At 47.0% G+C, this 23,224-nt stretch overlaps 1 protein-coding gene across 2 annotated transcripts in view; it reads left to right on the plus strand.

The window, feature by feature from the left end:
• CFDP1 (craniofacial development protein 1) overlaps positions 1-23,224 on the plus strand; it is a 59,511-nt gene that overhangs the window by 11,216 nt on the left and 25,071 nt on the right. For both annotated transcript variants that reach the window (XM_063167865.1, XM_063167864.1), the window contains exon 5: positions 5,559-5,663. In XM_063167865.1, coding sequence (XP_063023935.1) covers positions 5,559-5,663 — 105 coding nt within the window. The remainder of the gene's footprint in view (positions 1-5,558; positions 5,664-23,224) is intronic.

A 23,224-nucleotide genomic window follows, 5' to 3' on the forward strand; every position in this document is an offset into this window, starting at 1 on the left:
GTCAGCATTTCAGGAGGCAGCGCTGTCCATCCACTGATGTTTTCCTTGCATCTCTCAAGGAGTTTTTGTCATGCAGGAGATAATGGAAAATTGGTTGTTTCCTTCAAGGCTTACAAGGTTATGCATTATTGATGTTAAAATACCATTCACCTTTGCTTGTTTTCAGGTGAGTTGGTTTGAGAAGCAGCCTGGGCTGACTGCTTGGATAGCAGCACACACCTGCTGTGAGGAGCAGCACCAGGCAGGCAGCTTGGCCCTTGCCTGGCTGCAGGAGGGCTCTCATCACATCTGATTCTTTTTAGAAACCAGCCAACAGCTTCTGTCTAGAAACCAGCCAGCTTCTTCTGCCTGTGTAGTCAGCCTACAAAATTATCAGTTATTCCAGCTTGGTCTTGTCTGTGTTGCTTCAGGGAATAGGCTGAGTTTCCCAGGGAAAAGTTTCTCCCACCTGGTTTGAAGAGGAATGCTCATGCTCTTTTTTTTTCTGAAAGGGGGAAAAGGAATGTTTTACTTTGAAATCAGAAAAGTGATGGGGACATACTAATTTTAGCTCTCTGTGCTCTACACAGGTAATTCAACATAAAATACATACATATGCAGTGTGCAGGCAGATGTGGTCTGGAGGTTCACTTGTGTGAGGACCTAATTCCCTCCTGCAAAGAGCTGAACCTGTGCACTCCAGCATTTCTTGCAGGCTGGAGGATCTGCCTCTCGTGTATCTGTCTGTGGAAGGCACCTGGGACATTGCAGCTCAAGCACAAAAGTCCATCAAATAATATTCAGAAAAATTATTCTTCAGCTCAAGCACAAAAGTCCATCAAATAATATTCAGAAAAATTATTCTTCAGCTCAAAAGGGATTAATTTTTTTAACAAACCCCTGTAGATGAGTATTACTTTCTCCTTAAGTGATCATTCCAGAAGGCTGAAGGACTATTTATTGAGAAACACAAATGGGGAATAATGAAAAAGGGTAATTAGCCTCATTTTTGTCTCCCTTGGTCTGTGATTCCCGAGAGCTAACATTAAGATAGTGTGGAAAGTTTTGTAACTGTGTCAGGTCTAAACTGGGGCAGGTTTCCCAAGTGAGGAGAGTGTCCTGAGTACTAAAGAGAGCTGGCATTTTCCACAGCTTCCACTCTTGTTCTCCCTTTCTCAGCAGGAAGGCTGGGGAGAGGGTAACTTTGTACTGCTGTGAGAAAAGATTTTAACTGTATTTTCTGCTCCAAGTCCCCTTCTACCCAAATACCAACATGTGTTTCCTCAGCCTGATGTGCACCAGGTGTTTTGGTTAGGAGAATGGAGCTGTGTTGAGCCACCTGGGGGTAAATTGGAGGGATTTTGGCACTTGGGATGCATAAGGTTGCTGTTACACAGCAGACTACAGATAATTAGCCAGCAAGCCTTCTTGATATGCCTGTTTATCTTTCCCAGCTTGCCCTTGTCCTGCCTCCATTTCCCCTCTGTGCAAGGATGAAGCTCTGCTGGTGCACTTCTCCAGGGGCTTGCAGGGCACCTTGCATTCACTGCTGAGCTGGGCACTTTGCTGGCACTCTGCAGCCTTGGCATCCCTTACACAAGTTCTGTTTCTGGCAGGACTGGATTCAGCTGTGCTGGAGTGGAGGCACCACCCTGGGGCAGGTCCTGGGCTGTGGGTGTTGTTGTGCCATGGTGTGATGGATTGGGATTCTCCCTGGTAGCTCTGCCAGGGTGCAGCAGACAAGCTGGTGTGCTAGACTCACTCTGCCACTGAACCAGTAATTTGAGTTTAAATTTGGGTTTAATCCCCTTCAGCAGATTAGCTGGAGCTGTCAGCATAATGCTCATTCCAGCATGAATTCTTCCTCCTTTGTAGCAGTTTATGTGGCTAAGGGCACTGCTGGGAGCAGATCAACCACTTGCTCTTAAACTAATCTGCCACATTTCAGATCTGTAAGTGCTCTGTGGAACCCCTTTGGGACAGCCTTGACAGCAGGTGGTGTCTTCATGTGGTTTGTGCCCAGCATACATAACCTGGGGCCTTCTCCATGCACCTGGGTTGCAGCATTTCAGTTGGTAACTGTGAAAGGATGGGTGATAAGCTCTTCAGTGGAAGTTGGAGCTCACACACCCACCACTGGGCACCAAACCAGCAGGCTGGGTGGGTATGGCCATGCCTGAATGTTTGGGTACCCCTTGGAGCTTGGTTCAGAGATGAAGGGTCTTAGAAAGGACATCTGTAAGTATTCAGGGCACTCAGTGATCCAGTTTCTAGCATGTTTTCCTTATAATAACTTCTAAATATGGAAGACATTTCTATTTTACACTTGCACAACACCTTGTACAGTAGCATCATCTGTGCTACCAGGCTCTGGCATGGTCCAGAAAATTAATAACTGTTCTGTGTTTTGGAAGTCTTATTATGCAATTTAATAGCATAGCAGTGTAATGAAATCTCTGTGGCAAAGTGATGAGAGTGAGTGGCTTTGTGTGTGAATTACAGGGGCTGCAAGTGGGTGAGACACTAGCTACTTGTTTTATTGCTGACAATATACTTATTTTCATGTTTAGTCCTGGATTACATTGTGTGAATAGCATCCCAGTAAACAGTCAGGCAAATAGTTATTTATCAAGTATTTAAAAGTGAAAGGTCTTGTAATTTTCCTTAGTAATGACTGTGATTTCTTCCAGCTGAATTAATGACTCCCATTTCTCCCCATGAAGAACAAGATTTGTTTTGGTTTCTACATGGAGAGAGTTATTGTCTCCCATGATAATGCAGACCAGAGGATTTCTTTTTCCTTCCTGGCCTGGGATCTGGGAAAGGTTGAAATGTGCAAAACCTGAATTAATACCTTGTAAAGCTCCTTAATACTCTTCCATCATTCCTGTTGGAGTGGTGCAGGAGTTGCTGGCATCAGCCCAGCAGCAGCCTGCCTCAGAGCAGCTTTTGTTTCAGTTTATGAGGCTGTAAGTGGGTCTTGTGATGGAATTGCCTTGAAAGGTCACTTTTAATTACATTTCTGTCGCATTCCTCTGTCCCCAGCTGGGCAGTCCTGGTGGAACAGGTTGCATGCAGCTTTGCAGCTGAATTTCTGCAGTAGACAGCTCCAAAAATGTGTGTTAAAGCAGCTGCTGGCAGGCCAAGGGGAGCAAAGAAAATGGAACTAAGTGTTGTATTTTGTGCCCAGCCATTGTTACTGGTACTCTGAGGTGGAGGAGATTGTGAGAATAGAAGCACAAATAAACCCTTGGTAGGAACCTGTTGTGCCCCTGGCTGGCTGAAGTGTCTGTCCCTGAAGGCCTGTGCCGCCCTGCCTGTGCATCGTGTGCTTTCTGCTTTCTCACCCTTTCTGGGACTGGGCATCTCCTGTTCCAAGAGCTGTGGCTTGTACTGCTGGTCCAGCCAAGAGTGTGCTAACTCTGTGGGAGTGCAAATCCCTAGAGCTGTTTTTCGTTTTAGCCTTGTGCCTTTCTTTTCCTCAGCTGGTAGGGGAGACATCGGTTAGTTCTGATGTCCTCCTCCAAGCTGGAGAGGATTGAAGATGCACAGGAGGTTCAGGCCAAGGGCCCAGTGCTGAGATCTCAGCTCTGCCACTGGCTTTGAAGACTTGCTCCCTGTTGTGCTGATGTTTCTCTCTGTGTCTCAGGTGCTCTCTGCATGCCAGGGGTGCACCCTGGGTGGCACAGCATTGCAGGGGTGGACAAGAGGAGAGGGACCCTGCCAGGAGCCAGCACTGCAGAGTGCACAAGAGAGGGTGCTGCCTCCCAGCTTGGCAGGGCTCAGAGCTGGCTGTTTAGATGCTGCATTTGAAAATAAATAGACTGTGTGATTGCATTGATCTGAACCCAGCCTCGTGGCTGGGGGAGTGCTGTCTTATTGCTGCATGAGGACACCAAGTTTGTCCTGTCTAATGAAATCCATGGATGTAGGGTAACCTTTGGTGTATGGCTGCTACATGACATGACCACTGCTGCCAAGGGCTGTGACTGGGTGGTGTGTTTGGGGTGAACTCTGATGATGCTGTAGCAAGGTTTTATTTTCTTCCTGAAGTGCTTTTCTCCTTTTCCTACCCCTTCCCTTACCAACCTGATCAGGAAACACTTCTAAGTATTCCCAGTGTGGGATTGTCTCTATCCACATGACTGCTGTGGTTTGAAAGGCATGTGACAGTGCAGGGGGAAATGGGGTTAATCTCCTCCTGCACTGGCAGAGCAAGGCTGAGCAGTTGTACAGCACAGGCATTTATTCTTGTGCCTTTTCCACTGCATTTGCAGTCTGTGGAGAAGGAGGAAGGAAGTTTCAGATGCTGATTCACTGTCATGATGGAGATGTGGATGCACTAGTGGTGTGCAAGTGAGATTTCAGGACATCAGTGCCTCCAGGGTTAACAGATAACTCTGTGTCACTTTACCTGATGCCAGCCCAGCAGAAACCTGTCTGGGGCTGCAGCTCCTGGGCTTTCTCCATGACTGTCAGTCAGCTCTTTCATGGAAGTTGTGGGGTTGGATTGGTGGGTGGGAAGCAAGCAGTGATTAGCCTGATTTGTAGCTGGGGAGATCCCATGGCCAGCCAGGCTTTCAGCCTCTCATCAGCAAATGGTGCAGACCAGGGATGAGCCTGCACAGATACAGAGCAGATACAACCTGAGGCCCAGGGTGCAGGAGGGTGAGATGGAGATTGTTTCTTCTGTGCCAGCTGAGCTGTGGGTCAGGCTGCCTCTGTGTCCATCGAGCTGCAGGGCCCGGGAGAGGCTCACAGGCTTGTGCTCCATGGGAACAAAATTGTTAGCTTGGCAAATGAGGGCAGCCTCATTAAGAGCTACTGAGAGCGTGAAAAGCCTGTTGCTGGAGGCAGGTCATGGTAAATGAGGGGGCTAAAGTAGCTGGGGTTTTCTAACAATTAATTATTGAGTGGTTTTCTAGAGATTCTTTCTCATGTTTGTAATTCATTCCCCGCTGTAGATGCCATATTGATTTATAATTTTTTGAAGTTCAATATTTTGCACCCTCGGGGCCTCAAACAAAAATTAACTAGAAAATGAGAGTAAATTTCTACAGTCTGCCTTGTCAGAGCTTTCTCTCCCACTGCCCATCCCCAGAGCCAGTTTCCATGCTCTGCTTTGGGTTGCAGATGTTGCCAAGCCTGTGTGCCGTGGGCTGTGAGACATGGGTGGCTGAAGAGCTGCCTCACTGACCAACAAATGAGAAAATCAAGAGCCCAATTAAGAGTCTGGAATTGCCCCCAGTGACCTGAGGAGAGCATTTAGTAGCTGCTAGTGACACAGGCCTGTTTGAATGAATAAGCATTCCAGCTTGTTGGAAAGAAAAAACATCCCCTCCTCCCCCAGCTCTAATTAGCTACTCTTTTTCTTTTTTCTGCCATGCTTGTAGAGGGTTTGCCAATGGAATGAAATCTTAACAAGATGTGTGTTCTTCAGCTTGCAGCTGATGGTGATCTCTGTGCAGGGGATGTGCAGACTCTTGTACCTGTTTTCTGTGTTTCCTTGATGGATCTTTGATGTTACTGTTGACTACAGCTCTTCCTTACCCTCTGTTTTTTCTCTTTTCCTCCAACAGGGTGACTAAAGAAGTAGACTCAAACTCAAAAGAAGCTAAATCTTTTCTGAAGCAGCAAGAGAAACTGCAGGCAGCAGCTCCAGCTTCCCTGCCGACAGTCTCGGGGTGAGTTTGGGATTTCCCTGCCCGTGTATGGGCCCTCAGTGAGAGAGATGGCACTGGAGCCAGCAGTGCAGCTCTGCAGTATTTAATGGGTGTTTGTTTTCTGCAGTATTTCAGTGGGAGCAGGACTTGGCCTGGAAGGTGTGATGGTTTGGGCTGGAGGCAAGTGGGGGAGGCAGCCTGTGAGTTCCAGAGACTCACTTCATAGGTTCAGGCTCACATTTTTTAATCCTCATAAATCATTCATCCCAGTAAGGAAATAGTGATTTGACTGTCTCAAGCAGCCTGATGAAACTGCAGGTAGCCAAGGAACGTTGCTGAGATTGCCTGCAGTTCTTTTGACAGGTGCTTCTCAGGGCTATAAAAAGCCATGTCAGGCTGGCCTGTGGCTTCTTAGAGACTTTGGGTGAGCATTTAAATGAGAGATGGCTTTGCCTCTTTGATGTTCTCTAATATCATTTTGATGTGGATTTGTCACTTTTCTGTTCAAGCTCTAACACCTAATTCTGAGATTATCATAATGCTTGTCAAAGATACAAGGAGGTCGGGTCCCCTGTGCATCTGAGATGCCAGTCTGGTTCCTGATGAGCTTGGAAGATCACCAGCTTCTTAGGAATAGAGGAGATGCCTCTGTGTTCCAGTGATGATTTTTATTTAACTCAGCTGTTTGCATTGATATTTGAAAGCCCTAAGCTGCATATGATTTGATCACACAGAAACAATACCCATCAAATAAATACATTGTCCTTCCTGTGAGCTTAGAGCAATTCTGCAGTGTGAGTTAAGGCTGCCTTTCCCTGGGATGCTGTTATTCAGTTGCTGCAGCTGGATTGTCACTCATTTTTCCAGCTAAGTGATGCACAGCTTGTACTTAGCTCAGGGTAGTGAAAGCACTGTGTGTGTCTGTCTGTCTGTCTGTGCACAACCCTTGACAGCTGCTGCTCTCTGAGTGAATGAAGGCATAGATGAGCACAGCCTTCATGCTCTTGTTCACACTGCACAAGGATTCATCCCTGCAGAGCTCATCAGTTGTAACCTAAGCGTTGTGCACAGGGTTTTGTGCTGGAAAACTTGCCTTGGGTTGGGCTGGCATTCTTTGTGCAGTTTTGGTGGCCAAAGTTTGTTTGAGTGGCAGCTGTAGCTGGGGCAGCTCCACACTGTGCACGTTGCTGGCGGTCCCATGTCTTCAAACCTGCCCTCCAGTCTGCTGCTTTGAGTGCAGGCAGGTCTGGCAGCCCCCTGGGAAAGCTCCAGGGGCTGTTCACCTTCCAGTTCAGCAGAGATCCCTGTTTCCTCCTGTTCCCTACAGGCCCAGGGGAGGACTGGGTGGCCAGTGGACCTCTGCAGCCTGGTCATTACCAAGGGGCATGGTTGCTTTTGCTGGAGCTTGGATTGCTCAGCAGTAATAGCCACAGCTCAGTTTGAATCAATGTTGCAGATACCTGAAGAATTCACATCAGATATGGAAAAAAGTAGACTAAAAATCAATATAAGAAATAATGAGTTCAAGGACATTAACTTTCCTTCAGTGAGATTATTTTGGAAGCAGCTTAATTAGGTCATTGTTCAGCTTGCTGATGTGTGATGTCCTACTGACAGTTGCTTGGCCAGAACATGAGTTGACCTGGCTGTGGAGAAGGGTGGGGAAAAATATCCTGGGCTTGTGTGTCTTGCCTTTCTCCAGAGCACCAAACCCCAATGCAGGACACCCCAAAAGCCTTCCCTTTCACAGCCTCCTGCAGTGCATCCTGGCTTGGTGCAGGGATCCTATGGCAGAGGAGCAGCAGTGCTGTTTGGAGCAGTGTGTGAACAGCCCAGCTCTCTCTCTTGAGGCTTTAGCAGGAGGTTCTCTGGGGCAATCTGGCCAGCATGGGCCCTCTGATCTGAGAGTCTTGGACTGGTATCTGAGACTGATCCCTGAGACTGCCAGCAAACATGCTTGCCTTTGGCCTTAGGAAGATGCTTCCAGCTGGGAAGGTAGCCAGGGTATTTTCAGGTGAGAAAATTACTAGCAGGCTTGTGGTATTCCTTAAAGCCAGAGGCAAGCCCCATATGTCAAGCAAATTACAAAGGTCGAGTTTTAGACTTGAGCCAAGCTATCTAGACCCTGCTGCTCTGGAGCAAAGAGTCACAAGCCTTGGTGACATGCCAGACCAGTGCTTGGGGACCGACAGAGCCTGGCATAGCCTGACAGTTCTTTGCACCCTTTGTCTACTTAAAATAGAAGTTTTAGGGGAGAGGGTGCATTTTTCCCTTATGCATTATGGGAGTGCCCCAGTCTGTTGCCACAAGGCAGTGAAAAACATGATTTTGGGATCTGAGCTGTGCCTGTGGACACCCACTGTGCTGTGAGCCATTGTCAGCCCCCAGGAGCTTTGTCAGCTATTTAAAAAAAAAAAAAAAAAGCCTTGCCCTGTGTGCAGGGAATTTGAGCAGCTAATAGTGGCCTCTCCATCTGGCTTTTCTTTCTTCACCTTGCAAGCAGCATGTATCATTTCTGAATGCAGCCAGCCTGCCCTGCATTTATTGAATTTCCCTTCTCTAAACAGACAGAAGTAACCCAGAAAAGCAACGGTCACAAAACCAAACATCCGGCTCCGCGTGTCCGTGTTACAAACCCTGGCTGGTCCAGGGGAGGGGATGTTTGGGGCTGAAAGTGCATTTCCTGAATGTGTTTAACATCCATACCGGATGTGCTATAAAAAGCTAGATTTGTGCTTGTGAGGGACATGGGGGTGGTTGGAGGAGAATAACTTAAACACTTGGCTGTAATTAAAGCCAGGAGTACAAAACAACCCACCCAGTTCTCTCAGCAGGCTTTGCTAGAAAGGTCAGAAGCCCTTGGTTCCCAGGGATGTGATGGTCTCCCAGCCTTCACATTATTCCCACCGTGTCCCCCTGTGACACAGCTAGGGAGTGTTCTGTCAGCAGTGGGTATGGGTTTGTTGCAGAGGTTTGGGGTTCTGATACTCAGTTCCAGTTTCTGTTGTGCTCTTGGGTTCTCTAAGGGTCTTGCTGATGCTATCAGAGGTATCAGATGTGTGAGGGGACACACTGATTTCCTCTCACTTGCTGCCCCAATAAATGGGGGGAAGGCTCCCAGCATCGAAAAAAAGCCCTCCACCCACCCAGCTAAGCCTTCTTGTCTGTGTGTCTTAGGCTCATTTCCTATCCTTAACCACTGCTCCAGGACCTTTTGGGGAAAGCAAGAGGAGATCCTGGCTGTAAATGAAATGCATTGACCTGATGGAGGGATCAGTGGGAATTCTGGTACTCCAAGAGATTTTTTTTGCCGTCTTCTCAGGCAGGCAGGACCTGTGAGCAGGGTCCATCATCTCTGAGCTAGCAATCCCGTTTTACAGCAGCATTTCATATTCAGAGCATGTTAAAGCAAATTAAATCCTTCAAGCAGCTTACTGCAAAATGACTCTTTGCATGTACTTGTGAGACTCACCTGGGTTGAGCTCCAGGCTGGGAGAGCCCTGCACAGACCCAGCCCTGCAGTGGGAGTAGCTGTGATCTGTCTGTCCATCCTTGGTGCTTGTCAAAGCACGGTGGCATTGCCCAGGGAACAGTGCTGCTGTGGCAGTCCTGAAAATAGAAAAAATGTAGTTGGTGGATCTTATTTGAGATTCTCTTCTAGGCAGCTGTCTCTATACAGCCTGAACAGAAGCCAGGAAGAAAAAGAGAGGTTTTTCACTGGCTTTGTTCTTGCTTTTGCTTATTACCGAAACCATTTGTAATTAAACGTGGACTTGCTCACTCAGCCCAGCTGTTGCTTTCTGTTTGATCCTGCCTGAAATTACAGTGGTGGATATTTGACCTCCTAGGCCTTTTCATGCCTTGTAGGCTGGTATAAACACCGGGTACAGTTTGCCTTTGAAGCAAGCAGGCCCTGCTCCCACAGAGTTCAGGAGGTGCTGTGCTTGCCGACCCCCAGGCTGTGTTGGGGCTGCAAGGGTTTGGACCTCAGTACAAGACCCTGCAGGACAGCTCTGACCCTGAGAACACATACTCGCCCTGAACAAAGAAAGCCAGATAAACTCTAGCCTGTTCATGATGGATGCCTTCCTCCCAGAGCCTACAGTAGAGCAGTTCACATAGACTGACTGTTAAATGGCGTGAAAAGCTTCAGACCTTTTCTTTTAGAAATAATTTACTCTGCTACATGCTAATGTTGGAGTAGAGGGACTCCAGCAGGAAGACATCTGTCCATGGCTTCTCTTCCACCTTCAGTGTGCAGGAGGACCAAGGTGGCTAATCTTTGTGGGAGGATAGGGATGGTGGGAGAGCCTGATGCCTGTTTGCACCATCTTGACATGTTACTGTAATTTCTAAACCAACCTTCCTCTCCAGCCTGGTCCCTCCTAGGAGCTACTTTGCATCCCAAGTTTTTTCTTGCAAAAGATGCTCTTTCTGCATGAGTTGGCTGGATCCCTTTGCTATTATGAGCAACACTAGTTACTTGAGGTCATGTGTGGGCACTGGGGAGAGAGGCACAAGCTCTGAGTTTTTGGAATCTTTGGATGATCCAGAGCAAGTGCTGCATTACTTGCATGCCTCTAGGGAGCAATTTAATTTCATAGCCATCTCATGGGCTTTTATTCCTCAGAAAGCAGAATTTACAGTCTTCAGCTCAGCATCATCTGCAAACAATTATTTAGCCAAAACTCTTGGACATTTTTCTTGTACAGGATGAGTAAGAATGCCAGCAAAGCAAGTGACCAAGACCTTTGTGGGAGCTGGAGGTGGGATTTTTTCAGCACTTGAATAGTTGTGCTCTTCCTAGTGAATTCAAAGCTTCCCATCTTTCTCCTGCTCTTCCCTCAATGTGCTCCAGAGAGTGCTGTTCTCCCAGACGGAGAGATCCAGCCCCTTGCACCACAGCCAAACGTCTGGGTGTAGTAGCACATGACATACTTTTCTGTGAACATGATGAACCAGCCAGGGGCAATACTCTGTGCCCAAGAGCTAGTTTTACTTATTTCCTATTCATATGCTTTTATTGTGAAAGATTAAATGTGGCAATAGCTGTTCCAAGTGAATAATTTCTCTTCAGATCTTAGATCCTTGGTTGTTATTAACTTCATTTTAATTATTCATTGTTAGTGTCTGTCTACTGTTTTACACATATCCACTCCTTAAGTCAAAGTGGTAAGGAGGCTGGGTGAGGTTTTGGAATATCTTGGTTTTATTTGCTAGTGGACCTGAGATTAATTACTCTACAGGGATGAATGTGGAAAGGTGTTTGTATGTGTCCAGAGGGGGAAGCTTGTTGTTGGGGAAAATGATCTGTTCAGTGTTGCAGTGTTTTCATCAGCCATAGTAAATTAGATGCTGATTACTGCACACTTGTAAATCATGTGAAACACCTCTGAGCATCTGCCTCCCCCCTTGAAGTCAGCGTCACATGGAATGAGAACCCAGAGCACTGAGGGTGCCCATCTCAGCCAGTGCAGGTTGGCAGCAGCGAGGGCACCCTCAGGGGTTCACAGCCCAGCTGAGGAGCCCAGGGAGTCTGGCTGTCCAGCTGTGAGCCATGGCCACACTGCCACTGGATCCTGTGCTGGGGACCTGGCTGCTGCCTGCAGACAGCCTTATCCAGGGCTGCTGTCACCTCTGAGGCTTAGCTATGAGAGGCACAGCTCTGCCATTTTGGGGCTTTGTCCCTTTTCTGAACAGTTCTTTCTCCTGAGCTTATGTTAAACCTACTTTGATAAGAAACAGAGCTCTGAGTGTGGGAAGCTTCATACTCACTCTCCCAGACTCAAAGCAAAACGTGCACTGAACATCCTTGTTTTAAACTAGTGTCCCAGGAGCAGTTCTTTCTTGTTCTCAGGCCAAATGAGTCAATGCCTTCTACCCCAGGCTCTGTTTGTAAGAGAAATGAATGAGATTCTTTCACTGTGTGCTGTGCTTTCCTGTGGCCGTGCTACCACGCGTGCAGCTGCCTTTCTTTGGGGCAGTGGCATCTTCTTGGAAAGGAGTTCAGCAGTGCCTGTACAGCTCTGTGCCTTTCTCCAGTCCTCTGTCTTGATGTGGCTAAGCTGGATCCCTGGGCTGGACTAAGTGGCATCAGCTGTTTCTTTTTCTAGTCTCGTTGGAGGTTCAGCAGAATGGAATCTCAGCTATTTGAGGACTTACTTCTCTAAAGCATCTGTCTTATAAAATAAAAACAACCCCCCACTAGTCTGGGGCCTTTGATAATTCCCCAATGAAAGTTGTGGGGCAGTTTTCCCTTAGGGCAGCACAGGTTTTATGAGGCTTATTTTCATATGCTTTCATCTCTTGGATCATGAGCATTTCTCTTTCTCCCTCTGTGAAAATGACTGAGGAAATTAACTGCTAATGGGGAATGAAGCCAGCTGAAGTTTTATTCCAGACCCCTTGCAAAGTTGCAGAGGGAAACCCCTGTATCTTCCCATGCTGGTTGGAGTGGGAGGTGAGAAGGGCAGCCCTGCTTTATGGACAAATCCTGGGATTGAAGGTGGATATAAGAGCTCCTGTTCCCAGCTGTGCCATGCCTTGGGTGTGTGTCTACCAAGATTTGTTTCCACTCCTGTTTTATTTTGCTTTTATAGTGCTTCCTTGCATATTAACTGAGCCTTACCATCTCCCTTGAGTGTCTCCCCCATACCAGATGCTTGTGTTATATCCTCTTGCTTTCCCACACTTGTGTTCCTCCCTTTTTCTCATGTCAAAGAGCAAGTTCAGCTGAATCATTCTTCATAAAATATGAACCAAGTAAGGCTGGAGTGGCAGTGATGCTCCCTGCTCTCAAGGCAGTCCTATTGCCCCAGGCTTTTCACACAGTAGTGCCTTCATTCATGGAAAATCTCATACTAGTGGCCTCATTCATGGAAAATCAGCACACCAGTATTTTCCAGCACATTTGTTAGCCAAAACTTTGATCTGCATGCTGTGTTGTCAGCCTTGTGCAGGACTGTGTTTAGAAAATGGGCATGCTCAGGCTGGCTGGATTGATATCAAGATGTGAAGTCAAGCAATTAGAGTTGGTTGCCAGCTAATGCCAGCTTTCTCCCTTCCTGCCTGAAAGGAGGTGTTGGTGTGACTGAGCTCTTGGAGGGTGCTTGGTCCCTCTTCAGAGCTGCAGCCTCCTCAGCTGGCACCAGTCTCTGGCACTGCTCTTTTGTCTGAGTCTAGAAAAAGACCGGGAGAGGCTGAGCAAGTGTGTGCCTGGCCCATGGGGATTTCCTCTGCCATGAGGATGGTTAGGATAGCTGGGACTCACTTCAGCTGTTGCTGTCCTGGTGTGGGGGTGGCAGAGTCCCCCATTTTTTCCACTGCTCTTATTCCTGCAGAAAAACTGAGCCTCAAGTGAACTGGTGCACAGTCTGAGCTCAAAGGGCACCTCAAACAAGCTCCAGTCTGTCTCAAGCTCTCCAGGGTGCTCTAATCCAGTCTGCCAAGCCATGGAGTACTTTGTTTCCCTATCCAAGGAGTTTCAAAGCCTTACTAATGTGTTGGGTCACAGCCCAGTCCTCTTGCCCCGGGGCCCTTGCCGTTGTGCTTTTCAGAGCTTGCGTGGTCCTTGAGGCAGTGGCTGTGCAGAGGGACCCTCTGCAGAGGCAGATAACCAGGGCTGGGTTGGCAGCAGATGTCCCCCTGGGTGTGCAAGGACATGTGTGACATGCTCTTGTACCCGCTGAGGCAGGCAGTGGAGGGAACAGATTTATTTGACATTTCTGTTGGACACCACTGTTTTTCCTGGGAATCCCAGGGGAAGATGTGTTTAGTGCCATCTCTTCTCACAGCATCCACTACTGATTGTTCCCTGTGAGGGTGGCAAGGCCCTGGCACAGGCTGCCCAGAGGAGCTGAGGCTGCCCCATCCTGGGAGTGTCCAAGGTTGGATGGAGCTTGGAGCAGCCTGGTCCAGTTCAAGGTGTCCCTGCCAAGGCAGAGGGATGGAATGAGACGATCCTTTTTGAGATCCTTTCCAACCCAAACCATTCTAGGATTCTATGATTATCAGCAAATAATAGAGGATATATATGAGTCTGATCTGACTTTGTGCAAAAGCTTTGGTACCCTTTCAAGAGCTCATACTTCAGTGCTGTTACTAAAAGCCCCCAGGCAGCCAGTGGACAATGGTGATGCCTGTTCATCGCTGGCTGCCTGGCTGGAGAACAATGGTGGCATTTCTTGAAGTAACAAGTCCTGGGCATGTGCAGAGTTGGATTGTAACACTTTTTCCCCCCCCCTTTAAGCTGTAGGCTTGAGTGCAGCAGGTCTGGTTGCAGCACCCATTACTGCAAGTACAGAGGAAACTTGCACGCCTTGGAAAATACTGAAATAAAGTAATTGGCTGTTTTTTTAGATTCTTGCCTGTTTTGCCTTCAGTTTGAGTATGTGTATCCTGTGTTGGGTATGCTGTACACCAGTATGTGTCTGCTGTTCAGAGGTCTGTTCAGATTCTCGTTTAGCAGCAAGGAAGGGGTTAAAGAGAACTCGGGAAGGCTGGCTGATTGCTGCTCATGGCTTTCATAAAGCAAAGCCTGTGGGAATTCAGCCGGCTTCATCTCTGTCTCCCCCCACCCCCTCCCCTCTGCTAGAGGCAGGATAACCTTCCTGACTCCTCTGGAGCTGCGTCCCTGCCAGTGCAGCTCACACAGGGAAGCTCTGCAAAAACCCAGCAGAGGCGTAAGCGTGTGAAAAATGAGATTTTGTAACTTTCCTGGGAGAACACTGGAAGAGTGATTTTTTTCAGTGTGGTTGTGCTGTTTCCTTACACTGTGACTGGGATGCAGCATGTCTGCCTCCTCATCTGTGACCTGCACGTTTCCCATTGCAGGGCGGCTGAGGAAGCAGCTGGTATATGTGATAGCTCTGACTCTCTGGGGACTGGAATGCAGGGATGTCCTTGGCTTTGCTGTAGGGTCTGAATGATGCACAGCAAAGTTGTTCAGGCCAGAAAAATAGGAAGGTGGCTGAGCAGTGGTTTGTACAGCACTGACCCGCAGCCATCACGGTGCTAAGATGTGCACCCTGCCACAAGGGGTTCCATCCAACACTGGGTGTTAGAGAGTGCTAGACAGTGCAGCCCAGGGCATTCTCTGTAGCGTCTGCTTTAAGGACAAGCACCATCATGGTGTTTTTCCTAATGTGTGAAATCCCTTCTCCCTCCCTGCTGTTTGCAATATCCCTTTGGAAAGCTGGAAGGGCTCTTCATTTCCTTTCCCACTCACACGCGTGCATTTGTGAGCCTCGCCAGCACTATTTGGCTGTTTGCTTTGGGAGGCTTTCCCAAGTCAAAGCAAAGTGTGTAGCATTTGTTTTGGAAACAAAAACACTTCTGGAGAATTACATGGCCTCAAACAGACCAGCACAAAGCAGGTCATGTGCTTTGGGCTGACTTTGAAGGCTGTACAGGATAGCTGTCTTCATCCTCACTTTATGGTTTCATGGCCGAGTTTAACAAAGACCTTAAGAATCTTTTGAAGGAGTAGTATAGCAGCAGCTTTACAGGTCCTGTGGGACAGTCAGGGTGCTTAGCAGCTTTCCCCGGGTCATTATTGTGATTGTAGGGCAGGGTTTGGATTTTTTATGGGGATAGAATACCTGCACTCAAACAAATGGGGGAGGGTTTTTCATCCTTACTTTTCTCAAAGCCTTTGGAAGTAAAAGTTTATTGGTGAATATTAGTTGGTCATAGCTGTTGTTGATGGACACTGCAGAGCTGTCTGTCTTCTACTTCTTTCGTTGCAAAAAAATATCTCCTGGGAAAAAGTTTCCTGCTGCCTCCTTCCTTTAGCTCTAGGCAGGCAGGATGGGAAGTAGGTAGCACTGCTGTTACAAGAAGTGCTTTCCTGTCTCTGCATGGCACAGGGATCCTCTGGTCAGCTTTAGCACCTTCCTGCTCCACAGCCTGCCCTGCTCATGTGGAGCCAGGTCAGCAGGTATTTGTGCTGCTCGCCCTTAGCCAGTGAAGTAGTCTTTAACAAGTGTGGGACTCAGTGGCAGGTGTTCACACTAGGTTATTTGGAGTCAGATCTGTTCTTGAAATAAAAGGAAGGCTTTGAGTGCCATCCAGACTAAAACAGCACAAACATCTCAGCCTGAAGCAGTTTTGAGCAGCATGTACAGCTGTGTTGGAACACAGTGCCTTTATGAGCCCACCCTGGCTTCTTGCTGCTTTTTTTTTTTTTTTTTTTTTTTTTTGAGTAACAGTGAAAAAATCCAAAGTTTCAGTGTCCTTTCTTTGTTGGGATCTGTGCTTTGCAGGAGAGACTCTGGGCTTTAGCACCATTTTCTAGAACTGTATCTAATTTTGAGTTCTTCAACTCAAATAAATGAAGAATCCTCTCTTTCTGTGAGCTTAATTAACAGTGGCAACTAATTGTTGAACAAATCATTTGAAACAATTACAAATATGCCAGAATGCAGCAGATTTCTTGAGCTCTGCTTTTGGGGATCTTATTTGGGTGTCACTAGGATGTGGTTGTCTTTATGCCTGTTTGATGTGGAAGAGATTGCCACTGCCCCTCTTGCTCTCCAGCTCTCCCAAGGTGCCTGTCTCTGAATTTGAGGATGCACAGTGGCTGATTTATGTCATTTACTGGTTTGACCAAGGGCAAACTCCCCAGCTTTATAGCTGTGAGTGATTCATCTTTCCTCATCCATGGAGATAAATGTCAGGATGGATGTCAGCTGTCTGGCTGATGCATGAGTGAATCTGCTTTCATATGTGCACCTTGAGCCAAATGTACACACATGAATTTTTTACTGTTTGTGATAAACTTGGAAATGCAGATTGTGTTGGAGGAAGAGGCCTCTTGATTTTAAATATTGATACCAATTTAACAGGGCTGTGGCAATCTGGGAACCTTGAAGCATCAGCTCAGAGAGTATGCTGAATGCCATGGGGAATTCAGTGGTGTGTAAAATAAAAGGAAGAGCTTTGCAAAGTGGTAACGTGCTTCAGATGGAGAAATAATGGATGGGGTCCTCTTGGGTCCCCAGGCTGCGGGGCTGAAAATGGAAGAGATTCAGGCTGAGTTTTTGGAAGAGGCCCCTGACAGTTTTTTTATTTACTTTGATTTGTGATGTAACTAAAAAGAGAGCAGCTGCCCAGAAACCCAGGCGCCTCTGGATTGATTGCTGTGCAGGAAGAGGTGAAGACCCCATTCCTTGGAAATGCTCAGGGCTTGGGGGGCTGGATGTGGTGGGTGGTCATCATCCCCAGAGCCTCAGTTCAGAGAGCGTCAAGTACTTCTGCTGTGTGGTTCTTCATCAAGTTCAACAGTCATCCAGAAGGCACACTGAGGGCTGAGAAACTTTTTAAAGTAACTTTAAGTGTTCTCATCTCTGCACTCCCTTCAGGACTTTGAGCCATGAGCTGATACACAGTCAGACATGCTGGGGTTCCTGCCTGTGCAGCTGCCTGTTCCCCATCACAGCTTGTGAATAAATGGCAAGAAGCCTGCAGACTCCTGAGCTGGCTCCACACTCAGTGTACCTGCCAGTTCTCAGAGGGCTTGCTAGCAAAGCACGGCTTTGTGCAGGATGAGCTGTGCTGCTGTCGGATCTGAGCTGGCTTTGTGCCTCCTGTGCTGGTCTGGTCAGTTCTCTGCAGGTGGGATTTGCTGGGCAGGGCCTGCTGGGGCACCTGGGCTGGCTGCACAGAGCTCTGGCACTTCGGGCAGTGCAGCCCCACCTCCTCCCCTGCTGCTCTGAAGGCGGGGAGCTGCCTGTAGGATATTTTCTGGCTAATTTTACATTCGCTGCTTGTAGTAAGTGTTGTCTACAACATTACTAGTAGTGTCTCCTAAGTTAATTTTTGCAGAATGTAGAATGTAGCTCTTGCTACAAGAAACCTTCACAATAAAGAGGTAACTGTTGATGAGGGTAGCAGAGAACATCCTGGCACAACTGGGACTCCTCTGGGCAGGGTAAAGCTGTGCAGGAGGGGGCTCCCCTTTTGTACTGTGCCAGAGGGGTCTCAGCACCTGCTGCATCAGGGAGCACCCTGGGAGCATATTGTTTTGAGTTAATGTGTATGGCAATTGTGCACACTGCCCTGTAGAGTTTGGGCACCTCGGCATGGTTAGTTGGTGAAGGAAAAGCAAGCTGATAAAAAATTAGGATAGCTATCTTCATGTGAAAAGCAAACACCGCTGAGAGGCTGCAGGAGACAGGGAGGGGAATAGTAACCCAGTCTCTTAATTCAACTGAAGTTTCACTCAGTGTGGAGAGAGTAAATGAGAGGAAGTGATTTTTCTCTGCCAAGTCCTTTATTTGAATATAAAAGCTTTTCATGGCTACTTGCAAAAGATACTGTTAACAGCGTGGTCCTTCCCATGACTCTTCTTTCAGGCTTAGGCTCCTGCAGCGTCAGCCAGATCATCTGGCCACTGGCTGCTGTGCTCCCACTATTCCTCTCACATCTCTGGTTGTTGGATCTTTTTGCTGAGCTATTTCAGTGCACTTAGCTGAAACCAGCCTGAGTGCCAGCATCACGTGCTACAACAGCCCTGCAACAGCTGAGTGCTGGAGCCACTGTCATGGGTGGATTTAAATTGTGAAGGAACTTCATTCTTAGTTAAAGACCTTAATCTTTCCAAAGCAAGCTTCTTTTCTCAAGGCAGAAAACATGCACCAAGGAAGGGCCATTTTATACTTTCTTCTCTTAGGTGTGTGCTCCAGAGCAGTGGTTGAGGCAAGGTCCTGGATAACCCAGGCCCTTTAGAGCAATCTCCTGTTTTGAAAGCTGTTCTATGTGTAAATGTGTTATGGTTACTAGTAGGATTAGTTAATATTAGGATTATCATTTGCTGTTGCATAGAGTTGCAAGAATAAATAGGTTATGTGCTAGCACAGCATCTCTGGAGTCACACATGCAGCTGCTGGTGCCTGTGGTCTTTGCAGACGGAGCTCATTCAGAGACACCATGATACATTTTCTTCACCTTTTTCATTAAACAGAGACTTGAATTCCAAATATTTATTTCCACATTTATTCAAAGTTCTTATGTTTGCCCTCTTCCCCCCCCCCTTCAGCTTTCCCTAGTAGATTAGAGCCCGCTGGAAAACACAGAGCACATTGTGAAGTCCAAATCAAAAGCTGACTCAGCAATCCTTCCCATTTAGGCTGCCACTGCTCATGGAACAGGAGGTTAGCCTTATATTACTTCTGCCAAAAAATACTGCTGCCCATTTTATTAACTACTGCTGTGTCTTTTTACTTAGTTTTTTTTTTTTTTTTTTTTAGAAAAGAAGTCTACCAGTGCCTTAACAGTCTGGAAAAGAGGACTTTATTTTCATATGCTGGAATAATTCTCATTTTGCTGTAAGAAGCTTTTGCATCTCTTCTCCAGCTCTCTGGAGAAAGGCAGGGTCCCAGGCACAGGCCCCATCTCTACCAACAGTGGGCCCTGTCCTTGCAGGCTCCCAGCTCATCCTCACTTGAGGAGAGGGGCCTGGTTGTGGTGCTGGGGGGTCCCTTTAGAGCAGGATGGGGCACTACAGGAAGAAAAACACTTCCTTGTCATTCCCATTATCCTTACTAGCAGGAGCAGATCCACTCATGCCTCAGAGCAGATGGGCATCAAAACCTGATCCACGTGTGATCTCAGCAGTGTGTGTGAACCTGGATGCCAACACAGCAGCAGTGCTGGAGGAGCTGGTGCTGAGGTGCCACTACAGAGAGAAAAGTGAATCTCATCAAGTTCCTGTGTTTTCCATAGAGCAATCAGTGACAACTTGCTGATACTCTAGGGAGAAAGTGGATTTTGAGGAGGGAGCTGGCCATAGAGCAGTGCTTCATGTGACAGTGGTGGGAATTTTGGATGTCTGTTGTTCCCAGAAATATGCCCAGGTGCCCTTTTTCCATTGGCATATTAAGAAGTTATGTAGACTCAGCCTAGTCTCATTAATGGATTTAAAACAGGTTTTGACATAAGGCAGCCAAGCACATCAGGAGTGGAACAGAAGATATTCTTCCTCAGTCTAAGAGCCTGGAATCTGCCTCTCACACCAGCTAAATCAAGTGACAAATGCTGGTTTTGTTGTAATCTAAAATCCTTCTCTTTTCTCCCTCCCCCATGACCATGGTGTGCATGAGTGCATAGACTATTTATTAGCAAATTTAAATCCACAGGCACAAAACTACTGTGGAGTCACCCTAAGGCCCTTGCACTAAAGGAGGAACATGTTGAATTAAAAGACACGTACCAAAGCAGCTGAATTCAGTCTCGTGATTGCCTTGACTCCAGCTCGAGGTACTTACTGATGCTTTTCCTTTTAACCCTTATTTCTTCTCCAGTCTGATCTGCATTTTTGACAGGTGATTATTATCACTGAAAGAGCTGACAGCTCTGCTAGTCTCAAGTGCAACAGAAGTCCTGATGGTGGTTTTAATGCATGCAGGTTGTCTTTGAATATTTGGAAAGAAAGGCTGTAGAAAATGTATGAAGCTTGTCTGTGCTGCTCTGTTGGGGCAGGACCTACCCTGGTCCCAGAACGACCCTGACATCACAGAGTGTTTTGGACCTCAGTGAGGGGCACTCCTAAGTGTGAAACCCAAAACAAAGTGATGCCCATAACAACTAGACAACTTCTGTAGGTATTTCCAGCACTTCCTGGCTCTGTCCTTATAGAGGTGAGAACCTCTCTCAGCTTGTGCTTCTCAGCTGTACATCAGTGACCCAGCTTCTGGGTTTGTTCTTCACAGCAGGCACCTCTTACAAAATCCATCTTGTTAGTGGGCAATCTGTGACTTGTCTGACCCCAAAGGAGAAGCTCATTGGTGTCAGACCCAAACCCAGGCTGTCAGTGTGCAAATACCTTCCTCTTACACTGAGAGACTGTGGGGACACTCAGACCTGCTGCTCAGGATGTCTCAATTGAGCCATGTTCAAAGTTGAACTACTGCACAAATGCTTCTCATTCTTCAAGACCTGTTGATGGGAAGAAGAATATTCTTAGAATCCTAGAATGGTTTGGGTTGGAAGGGATCTTAAAAGAATCTTCTCATTCCACCCCCCTGCCTTGGGCACGAACACCTTGCACTAGACCAGGTTCCTCCAAGCCCCGTCCAACCAGGCCCTGAACTCTTTCAGAGACAGGACATCCACAGTTTCTCAAGGCAAGCTGTGCCAATGCATTTCCACCTCACAGTGGGAGATTTCTTTCTAATAACTCATCTAAACCTCCTTTCTTTCAGTTTAGAGCCATTTTCCCTTGTCCTATCACATTCCCATCCACCGTGATGGATGATGAATGTCGTGGTGCAAAGCCTCATGTGCAAGGATTTAACAACTAACAAAGGCTAGGATGAAATTAATTCCTTGAAGGGCCATATTTTTAACTTCTTAACATACAAAATTCTTTTTAGCTGCAATTTGACAGGGTTCTGTCTCTTGCAACAGGGGTCACTGCTTCCATACAGTGCTAGAGTTGGTTTATCCTATTTTTACTAAGCTGTGAAAGTTGTTTTTCTAGTGTGCTGTAACTGTTTGCTTCCCCACCCTTAGACTCCATCTGTACACTTCAAAATAGAAGGAGGAAGAGGGCAGAGAAAGAACAAAGGCTCATAATACAAATGGAAGGAAACTAGGGAAATTCAGGAGGAAATGGACAGTGAGAAATACAAAAAGATCCAGCTGTGCTGAATGCATGGGGTGTGAGTGCACAGGGATGCTTTTACTTGTATTCAGAGCTCAAGGCCTGCATTGTGGAGCTGAACTTTCCTTTGAGTCAGTGACCTATTCAGACACCTAACAATGTCCATTATGTACAGTCAGCTTGTTTATGCCCTGTGCAGGGCTTTCATACCTTTTTTCCATGTACAATAAAACTATTTACAAAGTGGCCAGGCTGAGCTCAATTTTGCTGTGCAAGCTCTTGACCATCAGCTTTCAGCAAGCATCTTGTAACTTCAGAAAGATTTAAGAGGACAAACTGTGATGACAAGATGCTCAAGGAGAAAACTGTTCCTAGCTGACTGATAGCAAATGTCTCTTTCCTTTGAAGGACAGGGAGAGGGGAAAGAGGTAGCAAGAATTGGGTCCCTGCCCCTCATGGAGCTGTAATGATCAAATTGATTCTGTGAGGCAGCCTGAAGAGGTGAGTCCAGAGCAATGCTTGATGGCAGTGTGGGACCCAGCAGTGCTTGTGCATCACTGTGGGGTGAGAACAGTGGAGAGGGGAAACCCTGGGAGCTGGAGGAGAATATTGGAGAATATTGGACTGCCATGGACACCCAAGCAGTGCTGTTGCTGTCTCCATCCTTGCTGTAGAATAGGTGGGGCTGGAAGCCCATGGGAGAACTGTGCTTAGGTTTGTTCTGCAGCTGCAGAGGAACCAGCTGGCCCATGTTTAACATAGGAGGGGATCCCCCAGGAGGCTTTGTATGCTCTCTGTGGAGTTCAGGGCAGCAGCTGCACAAGTGCCTAAGTGCACTCCTCAGCAGAGATATCCTCTGTGACCTTGGGCAGCCCAAGGTTTTAGCCCTGTTGCTTGGAAACAGCTCCCACCTCCAGTACAAAATTCAGCAGGAGGTTTTGGATCACATGGTGGCTCTGATTAACATGAGAGCTTTTGGGGTGGGAGGAATCATGACTTGACCTTAGCCTGTAGTTTTCAGCACAAGGATGTAATTCTCAGCTGAAGGAGGTGCTCTTTGACCCAGCCCACCAAGAAGCAGCTGTAAGCAGTGACTGAAAGCTGAGGCTAGAAATAAGGTACATATTCATGGTGAGAGCAATTTGGGCATTGGAACAAGTCTGTGCAGGCACTGGAGCTCTCTCCTATTTAAAGGGAGAAGGCATTTTGGCAACTTGCTTATTCTGTCTTATGCCCTTGTTTAACCACCACTCATTCAGTTAGAGACACTTAGCAGCTTTCAGGGCATTTCTTTAGGGAAAAAACAGAATTCTGCACATTCAGGAAAACATCTGTCATCGCTGGGAGCAGAAACTGGAGCTAACGTGGTCCCTAGAGCATGTGGGAGAGCTCCACTTGGTTACTGCCTCTCTGCAGTCACTTCTGAGAGAACAGAACTGGTTGTGAAGGTGAAAAAGGATTTAGCAACGTTGCCCAACATTTAGAAAAAAAAAAAAACAAGGGGTGCCTCTTTGAAACTTCAAACGTGTGCACAGCACATGACACTCAAGGAGTGTTTTTATTCGTGTTTATTCTCAGGAAATTGTGTTGCTTTGTAAGCTGAGCTCTTTTAAGTGTCTTAAGTTTGGCACACTACAAGCTGGGCTTTAGCAGGCAATTTTGGAAGTTGTCAGCCTGAGCTGTATTTTCCTGACTCAGATCCTTGCAGTAAGAAGTGAGGAATGGAGCATTTAAATGGAAAAAAGAAAAAAAAAAGTAGAAGCTACAGTGGAGCTAGATAAAGTCAATCTTGTCATTGCTTTTAATATTCATTGCCAGGCACAGTGATCACACTGTCAGTTTTAACTTAAGCAACCCTTAGTCCTAGTCATCTTCTGCCTACGTACATGAAAGGGATGAGTGAGCCCACAGCTGCTAAAGGCATCTCTCAATTACTTATATTTCACTGGGTATTTAAAGATTAGGTTGGGACATAGAGGAT

Source organism: Melospiza melodia, chromosome 13, assembly GCF_035770615.1.
Source record: "Melospiza melodia melodia isolate bMelMel2 chromosome 13, bMelMel2.pri, whole genome shotgun sequence".
Classification (NCBI taxonomy): Eukaryota; Metazoa; Chordata; class Aves; order Passeriformes; family Passerellidae; genus Melospiza; species Melospiza melodia.